Source organism: Daktulosphaira vitifoliae, unplaced genomic scaffold (genome assembly GCF_025091365.1).
Source record: "Daktulosphaira vitifoliae isolate Bord-2020 unplaced genomic scaffold, ASM2509136v1 Scaffold_5, whole genome shotgun sequence".
Classification (NCBI taxonomy): domain Eukaryota; kingdom Metazoa; phylum Arthropoda; class Insecta; order Hemiptera; family Phylloxeridae; genus Daktulosphaira; species Daktulosphaira vitifoliae.
Genome location: NW_026099576.1, coordinates 1,788,426 through 1,800,071, shown reverse-complemented (window position 1 = coordinate 1,800,071; position 11,646 = coordinate 1,788,426). Strand labels below are relative to the sequence as shown.

The 11,646-nt window shown below is 25.6% G+C and overlaps 1 protein-coding gene across 1 annotated transcript in view; it reads left to right on the top strand.

Moving 5' to 3' along the window:
- Positions 1-925: 925 nt before the first annotated feature.
- Positions 926-11,646, top strand: part of LOC126908337 (probable ATP-dependent RNA helicase DDX56) — a 26,277-nt gene continuing 15,556 nt past the window's right edge. The window contains exons 1-4 of the mRNA XM_050690317.1: positions 926-1,123; positions 8,617-8,778; positions 9,119-9,256; positions 10,915-11,102. Of these exons, the coding sequence (XP_050546274.1) occupies positions 1,070-1,123; positions 8,617-8,778; positions 9,119-9,256; positions 10,915-11,102 (542 nt within the window). The 5' untranslated portion in view covers positions 926-1,069. The remainder of the gene's footprint in view (positions 1,124-8,616; positions 8,779-9,118; positions 9,257-10,914; positions 11,103-11,646) is intronic.

The window sequence follows — 11,646 nt, the reverse complement described above, 5'->3', positions numbered from 1 at the left end:
ATCTTCTCAGCTTTGCATCGAAGCTAAAACTTAAAATATAGTAAAATAATTTTAATACGAATAAGAAATTTTTTCTTACAAGGTGCGACTAAAATTATGGAATCCTTGATCTTTATTGAAGTTATTGAATCTAAATGAGATAAAAATCAAACGAGTTAAAAATTTATACTAACTTAAAAAGAATAAATAAAAAATGCAAAAAATTCATTGCCTTACGCGGGTTGGAACGTCGTACCCCAAGCGTGTAAAGCGTAACTTTTACCAACTCGGCAACCGTACATTGGTATTATATATTGAAAAAATTGGCTATTTAAGCTAAATCAAATTTCAAAGTTATTTTTCTCGACTTAAAAGAAGCAAACAAATTTAAATAAGTTTAACTTTCTATGCTATATTAATTTTTTATTTATATAATATTTATGAAAATCTGTACTCCCCTTGTCAGGTATTTTAAAATAAAATAAAATACAAAATCCAGAATTTTAACACAAAAATAGCAAATTTAAAAGTTTTTTATATTTGTTTCAAAAATTTAATTTCATTCTCTTTTATAAATATTTTTTTTGAAATTAAAACTAAATAAAAAATATTAGCTACAAGTGATCACTTTTTATTTTATAAATGTCATATAATATGACATTAGTATAATATGTAAAGAACGGGATTAAAACTAGACTATTTTCTGAAAACAGTATAAAAATCGTCTCGTTTGTATTTTGTCGGAGAACAGATCATGATTCACAAAAAAGGGACAATCCGGTTTTAAAGTGTACGTACGGTCAACCTGGGTAGCTACAGATAAGGCTATATCCAATCCATATAGTATACTTGTCTATGATCCAATCTGTGGTATAATAGGGACATTATCTTGAGGCAATGGTTATAACTAATATAAGATAAGATTGTTATGGTTATCACTTATATGTATTTTTTACTAAAACAATAATATAAACACGTGTGAATTCTTGATGTATTAGAAACTACTAATTTTGATTAATTTTTACTGAATAACATACCTAAGTAGTTAACTATTAGTTTTTTTTTAATTCTTCTACATTATACTAGTGTTATGGAAACTCACGTTAATTTTCATGAGATGAGTATTGACGATCGTATACTTAAGGTAGGAAAATTTATTAAGTTTTATGTTAAATTACTTAATGTCGAAAAATCAGACTCTTCGTGTACAGTATAAATAATAAATAGAGTCCTATACAAAGAATTGGAAGAATGTTATTTATTCTTTAATAAAAACCAAAAATCGTTATCTAGACTTCTTGAATGGTCAGGTTTTGGTTCTTTTAGTCCCAAATTAAAAAATATTTTATAAGTTAATCATTATATATACTACATGATGAATTTTTTTTATCTTGAGTGGTAGTAATAAACACATGATTGATGTTTTTTTTTACATGATAAGCCTTTACAGCAGGTATATTAGCTTCTGGATTAAAATAAGTTTTAAATTTACAAAATTTATAATTTAAAGATTTGTAAAAATTGAACTATTTTCATTTCTTCATCAAGTTGGTTTAAAAGGCTATGGCTGAAGTGGTTTGAAATTGCTTATCTTCCTTGGTTTCTATATATAGTCTGCATTCTGTTAGAATGGTTTTAATTATTACATTAGTATTGCACATTGGACATAGTGGAGGTTTTTTTTATGTGTTGGTGGGTAAGCCATGTAAGGTTGATCCTGGGGTAAGATAATTGAGTCACTAACATGGGAAAAGTACAAAATTACAAAAACTTAATTTTACCAAAGAAGGAAAAATATTTTACCTAAACAATGTGGACTTTTGACAAGTGTCTTTTTGTTTTTAACATAGTTTTAATAAGGTTCTTATATGAGTATTCTATTAAACAGTTCTACTACTTACCTGATGTTAGATTATTAAGTAAGAGAAATATTATTGTTTATAAGAAAAATCTAAATGAATTTTTTTTTTAGTATTTAAAAGGTTCCAAGTTTAGGAACGAAGTTTGGTACTATTAACCTTTAAAATTATTCTCAAATAGTATATCTGGTAATGAATACTATATTAAGTATAAATATTAGTATTATTTTTGAAAAAAATATATTTTTTTGTATTTTTAAATGAAAATTCTCTGCTATCATTAGATTAATTTTATTAATCTATACATCAAAATAACTGTCAAAAAATAGCAAGTAAAAATATTTTTTTTGCATTTGAAAATTGCTTAAAATTTTTTACAGTTTTTTTTGTTAAGTTTTAAAAATATAAATAAATCTTAAGTACAAGGTGCATGTTTGAACAAGGCTATCATGTATGCCAATTTTTTTTCTTTCCAATGTTTAAACATGTTTTGAATAATTTGAAAACTTAATCTATAACAAATTAAAGTAAACAATAATGTTTTATGATGTGATAATCATTGTCAAATATATGCATAATATATCCAGTATAATAAAAATTCATCACTTGTGGCTAAGTAATTAATTAAAATTAAAACTATATTAAAAATATTATTAATTTAAAAACTAAAAAATATTAAACTCAAAAGCTACAAAAAATTACTGAAAAGTTGCGGATACGTATTTCAGAAACAATGTTACCATTATCAACACTAAACACATACTAATCTAAATGACACCCTGACTAGAAAAAACTCCCTTATATACCCCTAGTGATGTTATCACTAAGTAATATTATCAAATTTTGCCAGTTTACTCAAGTTTAATAATGAATTTTTCAGTGGGCCAAGATCCCTATTAATTAAATTGTTTTTATTTTTAAACATTTCTATTGCCTCCCTAATATTAAGTTCTTTGTAATTATTTACGTTTTTAATTAATTAATTTAATTTTTAATTAATTAATAATGGTTTTAATGGAGTGATTATGTGTCAATAAATGTTCAGCCACTGGAGATTTCTCAACTTCTTGATTTTTAATGTTTCTTAAGTGCTCTTTAAACCTGACTCCTATATTTATTTTTATTTGTCCTACGTAACATTTATTACAACTTTCACATTGTATTTTATAAATGCCTGATTTCCTCCCTTCTTCTACCTTATCTTTAAGGTTATCTAATAAATCTCTTAAATTATTACTCTTAGATGTTACTAAAGTAATACCAAAATTCTTAAATATTCTAGTTCATTTGAGATGCTCAGATAATATAAAATTGATGATCTAATTATTTTTTCCCCGCACGCTAGTGAGTTTACTAGCTGCCCTCCTTTCTTTTTTCCACTTTGTGTTCAAACTAATTTTGAAATTATGTTTTCGTTATCATTAAATCTAGATATTACTTTTATAACCACCAGTTCTTTATCAAAATCTATTTTATTCATTGGAATATTAATTAATCTGTAAACCATACTATAAAAGCTGCCAATTTGTGTTGCCATGTGTGGTTTGATGTGTTCGGAATGTATCAGAATGTGTACGTGTTTTTCCGATAAATTTCAAAATTTAGTTCTCCCTCTGTTCTTTTAACTAATAAAACCAAAAAAGGCAATTGTCCCTCTACTTCTTGCTCATATGTGAATTTAATCGATGGGTAAAAAGAATTTAAATGTTATATGAAAACCTCCATACTAAAATCTTTATTTATAACTGCAAAAATATCATCTACATAACCTAACCCAAATTTTTGGAAAACCCATCATAAGTGGGTTTTAAATTTGTTTCAAACCTATTCATGAAAAGTTCTGCTAAAAATGGTGATAGTGGTTTTCCCATTGCTGTGCCCTCAGTTTGCTCATAAAATTTATTTTGAAACTGAAAAACATTTTGACTCATACATAACTTTGTTAAATTAATAAGCTCATTTATTTTATCCTGTTCCATGTTTTGTTCCTCTAGCCAGTCTTTAAGAAAATCAATTGTTATATTTATCGGAATATTTCGGAAATAAGGCTACTACGTCAAAAGAAATTAACCTGTTATTATTTTGACTGGTATAACCAGATAATTTTTGAACTAAGTCAATATTATTTTTAACTGAAAAGTTATCAAATTTTTTTAATAGGTGAAAATACCCTTACTAGGTGTTTAGCCAAATTGTAAGTCGAAGCATTAATATTCGACACAATAGGTCTCATATTATTTCCTGGCTTATGTATTTTTGGCAAAGTATATAGTTTAGGTATTTGAAGATTTGAAATTTTTAAAAAAAAACCTGAACTTTTATTCAATTATTAATTTTGAACTATTGGTAACGTTTGTAGCCTCCCTTATTATTTTACTTAATGGATTCTTTTTAATTTCTTTATAGGGACCCTCTTAAATAATTTTTGATACTCTTTCGAAAGAATCTTCTTCACTATTACTATAGAATTCCCCTTATTTGCCTTTAAATATAAACAGTTTTTATTGAATGTATTTCATTTTTTCCTAAACCCCTTTTATTTACAACAGAACTTTTTGTAGAAAATTTAAACACTCTCTTTTTGCTAAGTCTTGATAATTAAAATCAACACTTTTAACCTCCATTTCAATGCCTACTACTAGATCTTCCATCAGAAATTATTTTGGTAAAAAACTTATTTAAGACCCAACTTAAGTATTTTAGTTTCTTCAGCGGAAAACACAATATTTGTGTAATTTTTTACTAAATCATCCCCCCAGTTTTTAGAAAATGAAACTACCGGACTTTTATTAAAATTATTTATTTGGTCTTTATTTTTGTATTCTGAAAGTAAATTTTGAAATTTTTTCTTTAACTTTTCTTTTTTTGTTAGCTTTGATGCGAAGCTGAGAAGGTATTAGTTTTACTTTTTCTCAGCTCTCACCGAACCAATTTTTTTTAATGATACGTCAAAAGATCAAAAATCATATCTAGTCGAAGGCATTACCCTCGAAAATTGAAAATTCCCTCGTTCCCCGTAAATGGGGGAAACCTCCAAAAAAATTACAAATTTAAAAATCGCTAATTTTCGAAATTTATTCAATTTTTTTTACTAAAAACTGCTATAACTTTTTTAAAAATAAACATATCAATATAAATTTTTTTTTTATAAATGCTTGATGTCTTTACCTTTCATTTGGTATATTTTTTTATATCTGACCCTTTACCTGCCCACAGGGGGGGATTTCAAATGACAACATTTTTACAAAAAATTAATTTTTTCAACTTGACTTTTGAAAATGTTCCGGAAATACTGACACTTTTATATATATCTTAAATTAAAGCTAATGCATTATATTTATCATGGAAAAAAAAAATTTCGGACTTATTTTATCTTCACGGTGAAAATAGCTACCAAATGCTACTTTTGTGTGAAAATTTTCGATTTTGTATTTTACATTTTTAACTTTATTATGCTATAACTTTTTGAAAAATGTATGGATCAATACAATTTTTTTATGAGAAGTAGTATTTATATACATCTTTCATTCGACATACTGTTTTTTTTAAATCGGACCATTTCCCTATATACAGGGGAGGGGTCAAATCTAAAAAATGTATGTTGAAAGTAGAACTTTTTCAACTTAACTTTTGAAAGTGTTCCGGAAAGACTGACACCACTGTGCCGCCACACCCTGTGCTAGGTTTTTTTTTTTAAATTAATGTTCAATCACTTGGTACATCTTAAGCTCGTAGATTTCCCACTGTGATTGACTTAAAAAATAAAAGATTTTAAATGTAATTGATAAGCCCACATTTCTAATCTCCTTCTATTACGATAATGATTAATTATTTCTAACTTACGAAACTTCTCCTGAGCGAAATTGATTGACTTGAAAAAATTAATATTATTATTGTTTGACTTACTTGTTAATCTGGCAAACTTCGGAGTCATATGGAACTTAATACACTTTTTGAAAAAAAATATATCAGCTTCATTCAAGCGTATTTTCGTCTTGGTCTGCATCAGTTTGTTTAACTCTTTATTATGATCAAAATGCCCGAACTCCATAATTATATAATAAAAATTGACCACTTGTAATATTTTTAATATAGTTTTAATTTTACTTAATATATTCAGGGTTGGCATATTATGCTAGGTTTTAGCTTTGATGTAAAGCTGAGACGGTATTCGTTTTACTATGATGTGTTTTTTTTTTTGTGTCTGTTACCACTTTTGAGCTCTCACCGAACTGATTTCTTTCAATGATACGTCAAAAGATCACAAATGGTATCTAGTCGATGACATTACCCTCAAAAATTGAAAAAATTTCTTTCGTTATAGTGTTTCAGAAAGTCTTACAANTTTTTCAACTTAACTTTTGAAATTGTTCCTGATATACTGACACTTTTATATATATCTTAAATAAAAGCTAATGTAATATACTTTATTATGTGAAAAAAAAATATTCGGACTTTACTTTGTCTTCACAGTGAAAATGGCTTCCAAATGCTATTTTTGTGTGAAAATTGTCGATTTTAANCTACCGAATGCTATTTTCGTGTGAAAATTCTCGATTTTATTATTCATATTATATTTAACTTTATAATGCTATAACTTATTGAAAAGTGTATGGATCCACACAATTTTTTTATGAGAAATAATATTTTTTAATAAACCCTTTTTCATTCGACATACTTTATCTTAATCGAGATATTAAGGAACCAGCAGATCAAGTAGCTTTTGGAATAAAACACTAATTTTTTTAATTTAAACACTATCTAAAGATTTGCACCGTAGCTTTTTTATGATAGTGATTTTAATCATTGTTAGATATTATTATACTTGATCCAACTATGCCACGTCACTACTTTGCCGAGACCCCCTTGTGCTGGGTTTTTTCTAATTACTTAGATAAACTATGAAACCGGTTTCTTAATATATCATTTTCTATCATAGAAAATTAGGCTGTCAATAGAAAAAAGGATAACAATTTTTATTAATGAATAATGTCTTCATCGGCAATAGAAGTCATCCCAGACAGTATTTATCATGCATAGTTGTGTTCAATTTAGCTGGATTGTCCTACTTAATTATTTATAAAAATAATTAAATAATTATAATAATAATAAAAAAAATTGCCACTTTTTCTCAGCTCTCACTGGACCGATTTCTTTCAACAATACGTCAAAAGATCACAAATCGTTAGATTCCCATTCAGCATTAAAATTTCTTATGTATATCATTCTTTTAATGCTAGCCATTTAATTAAAAGTACATTTTATAGTATATAACATAACCTTTGATATATGTTTAAAGGACGCAGTATTTCCAGAACATTTTTAAAAGTTCAGTTAAAAAAGTTCTATTAGCTTCGATGCGAAGCTGAGAAAGTATTAATTTTACCATGTGTTTTTTTTTTAAATCTGTGGCCACTTTTTCTCAGCTCTCACTGGACCGATTTTTTTCAACAATAAGTCAAATAATCACAAATCGTATCTAGTTGAAGACATTACCCTTAAAAATTAAAAATCGGTAAATTTTGTTATTTTTTTAACTTTTCTTAAAACTTCCATAACTTTTTCAAAAATAAACAAATCAACATAATTTTTTTTTATACTAAAACCTTAGATATTTCCCTTTCATTTGATATCATTTTTTTGAAAATTTAACACTTAACCTGCTCATTGGGAAAGATTTAAAATAGCAACTTTTTTACAAAAACTAACTTTTTCAACTTAATTTTTGAAAGTGTTCCGGAAATACTGCGTCCTTTAAACATATATCAAATTAAAATTTATGTCATGTACTATAAAATGAAAAAATAAATTTGTCCCTATGACCTATCTTCTATGCGCAAATGGCTACCGTATTCAAAAATATGCTGTTTTAACAAATTTTTTTTTTTTAAATTAAACACTATCTTCAGATTTGCATCGAAGCGTTTTTTATGATAGTGATTTTAATCACTGTCAGATATCATCTATACTGGACCCAACTATGCCATGACCCCACTGTGCTGGGTTTTATTTTATTTTAAAATATCTTATAAGGGCAATACACTGCCCTATTTTTTTATAATTATTATTTTTATAATAGGCTAAATTGAATAACTTTTTTTTTATTGGTTTTTTTAGATATATAATCATTAAAATTAATTAAATTCTGAATATTTCCATTGTAGAATCTTTTTAAAAGCCAAAAGTTAATTAGAAATGAATACTATGATTATTATTTAAGTGATTTATTACTAACAATAATCTATTATTAACAATTTCATTTTTATTTATTTAATAATGTCAATTTCAAACTTGCAAATTGAGCTACTTTTTATGGTAATAAATTCATTTTTTTTTTAATAAAACTTNATTGAGCTACTTTTTATGGTAATAAATTCATTTTTTTTTTAATAAAACTTTCACTTTAAAGGACAATAAAAATTAGGTTCAAAATTATTACTTTTAACATATTAAAAATCAAAATCAATAATAATTTGAAACACAATTCATTTTAAAAATTATATAATATATAATTAAAAGAATTACTAATCTGGGTATAATTAAGGAAATAGAAGTTGATGTTGCTTTTGTAATTATCCATCAATTTTTATAAATTAAACACTATCTTCAGATTTGCATCGAAGCGTTTCTTATGATAGTAATTTTAATCACTGTCAGATTAAATCTATACTGGACCCAACTATGCAACGTTTCCACTATGCCACGACCCCACTGTGCTGGGTTTTTTTTAAAGTATTTCAATTCTATACTTAAATTTTTGTAATTAATCATTATAAAGGCAATAGCTAATATTGGATGGACTGAACCAACATTAGTTCAAGAAAGAGGAATCCCACTTATTTTAGAAGGTAAAGATATGTTATTAAGAGCAAGAACTGGATCAGGAAAAACAGCAGCATTTGTAATTCCAGTTTTACAAAAAATATTAATGTCAAAAGAAGTAAGATATATTGTTATTTATTTCAATTATGTTAATATAGTTATTGAGAAAACAAGAATAATTATAAAGCACTATTATAATCATGTATTATTGTCATGTGAAAGGTTTGCTCTTTAGTTATTCCAGTTTGTCCTTTTAGGTTTCTAATAATACTACATTTCAGTTTTTTTTTTTCTAAAGTAAAACCTATTAGATTGTACTTATAAGAAAAAAAATTTGTTTAAATTTAATCTTTAAACAAATTTGCTATTTATATTTAATATTTTTAAGAATATAAGTAAATAATATGTTGTTTAAATGAACTAATTTATATTATTTAACTAGTGTATGTTTTTTTTAGTTAAATGCCAATCAATATAACATAAAAACATTGATTTTAGCCCCTAGTAAAGAACTTTGTCATCAGATTTTTAAAAATATTCTTCAGCTCACTATAAAATGTTCTAGAGATGTATGTTGTGTTGATATATCTGCGCAAGTAAGTTTAATTTTACTTTATTAAGATGTATACATAATATCAGTATATATGTAGTATTAAATAATTTTAATATTTTAGTTATTTATTTTTTTAGGTTCGATGCGAAGCTGAGAAGGTATTAATTTTACCATGATGTGTTTTTTTTATGTCTGTTGCCACTTTTTCTCAGCTCTCACTGGACCGATTTCTTTCAAAAGTACGTCAAAAGATCACAAATCGTATCTAGTTGGAGACATTACCCTTAAAAATTGAAAAAAATTCCCTCGTTCCCCGAAAATGGGGGAAATATCCAAAAAAATTACAAATTTAAAAATCGGTAAACTTTGTTATTTTTTTCATTTTTTTTCTTAAAACTTCCATAACTTTTTCAAAAATAAACAAATCAATATAATTTTTTTTTATACTAAAACCTTAGATATTTCCCTTTCATTTGATATTATTTTTTTGAAAATCTAACACTTAACATGCTCATTGGGAAGGATTTAAAATAGCAACTTTTTTACAAAAACTAACTTTTTCAACTTAATTTTTGAAAATGTTCCGGAAATACTGCGTCCTTTAAACATATATCAAATTAAAGCTTGTTTTATGTGCTATAAAATGAAAAAAAAAATTTGTCCCGACACTTTATCTTCTCCGTGTAAATGGCTGCCGTAGTTAAAAAAAACGTTATTTTTGTGTTAAAATTTTCGATTTTCAATTTTATATGTTCAACTTTAAAATGCTATAACTTTTTGAAAAATGTAAATATCAGCACAAAATTTTTTTTCTAAATACATTATAAGTACATTTTTATTTGACATACTTTTTATTAAAATTGGATAATTTCCCCTTATATAGGGGGCGTTCAAAACTTAAAATATTGTAAAAAACATAGATCTTTTTCAACTGAACTTTTGAAAATGTTCCGGAAATACTGCGTCCTTTAAACATATATCAAATCAAAAGTTATGTTATATATTATCAAATGAAAAAAAAGTGGCAAGACTTAAAAAAAAAAAAAAATAAAAAACACATAGTAAAATTAATACTTTCTCCGCATCGAAGCTAAAAAAAATTTGTTCCGACATCCTATCTTCTATGTGCAAATGGCTGTCGAAAATTAAAAAAAAATGTAATGTTTGCGATAAAAATCATCTTTTATTGGGATGTTTTTTGTACTTAAAACAGTAACTTTTTCAAAAATGAACAAATAAAAATAATATTTTTTTGTATTGAAACCTTAGATAATTCCCTTTCATTTGATATAATTTTTTTTGAAAATCTAACACTTATTCTGCTCATTGGGAAAGATTTAAAATTGCAACTTTTTTACAAAAACTAACTTTTTCAACTTAATTTTTAAAAATGTTCCGGAAATACTGCGTCCTTTAAACATATATCAAATTAAAGCTTGTTTTATGTGCTATAAAATGAAAAAAAAAAATTTGTGTTGACAATCTATCTTTTATGCGCAAATGGCTACCGTATTCAAAAATATGCTATTTTAACTAATTTTTTTTTTTTTAAATTATACACTATCTACAGATTTGCATCGAAGCGTTTCTTATGATAGTGATTTTAATCACTGTCAAATATCATCTATACTTGTCCCATCAATGCCTTGTCTACACTGTGCCTCGACACCGCTGTGCTACAAATTTTTTTTTTAATTTTAGATAGATATGAAAGAACAACAGCCTTTATTAATTACTCCACCTGATATTATTGTATCTACACCAGCAAGAACTTTACTTCACTTGCAAGCAAAAAATATATCTTTTGATAAACTTCAAACGGTAGTTGTTGATGAAGCAGATCTAATTTTTTCATTTGGCTACGAAGAAGAGATAAAAGAAATTTTTAGGTAATAAAATGACTAAATATCTTATTTATATACATACAAGTTGTGTTATAATAATATTTTAAAGAAAAAAAAATGTTAGTTAAAATTAAATTTGCTTTAGTGTTAAAACATTGAAATTGATGACAGTAAATATTTAGAAACAATTCTTGAAAGCCTATATCTTACAAACATTTATAATTTATTTATGTCTCTTAAAGTCAAAACTTATCAAGCTTTATTTTTGCTTGATTAAATTAAGGCAATAATTTATTACAATTTTTGATATTATAGAACCCTTAATCATTTTACTTCCTAAGTTTTTTTTATTGTTATTGTAATAAATTAATTTTTTGTTTTGGAAATAAAAATTATAATTTTTTTGGTAGTTTTTTTAGCTTCGATGCGAAGCTGAGAAGGTATTGGTTTTACTATGATGTGTTTTTTTTTTTTTTTTTTTTTTTTTTTTTTTCTCTGTTACCACTTTTTCTCAGCTCTCACCGAACGGATTTCTTTCAACGATACGTCAAAAGATCACAAATCGTATCTAGTCGAAGACATTACCCTT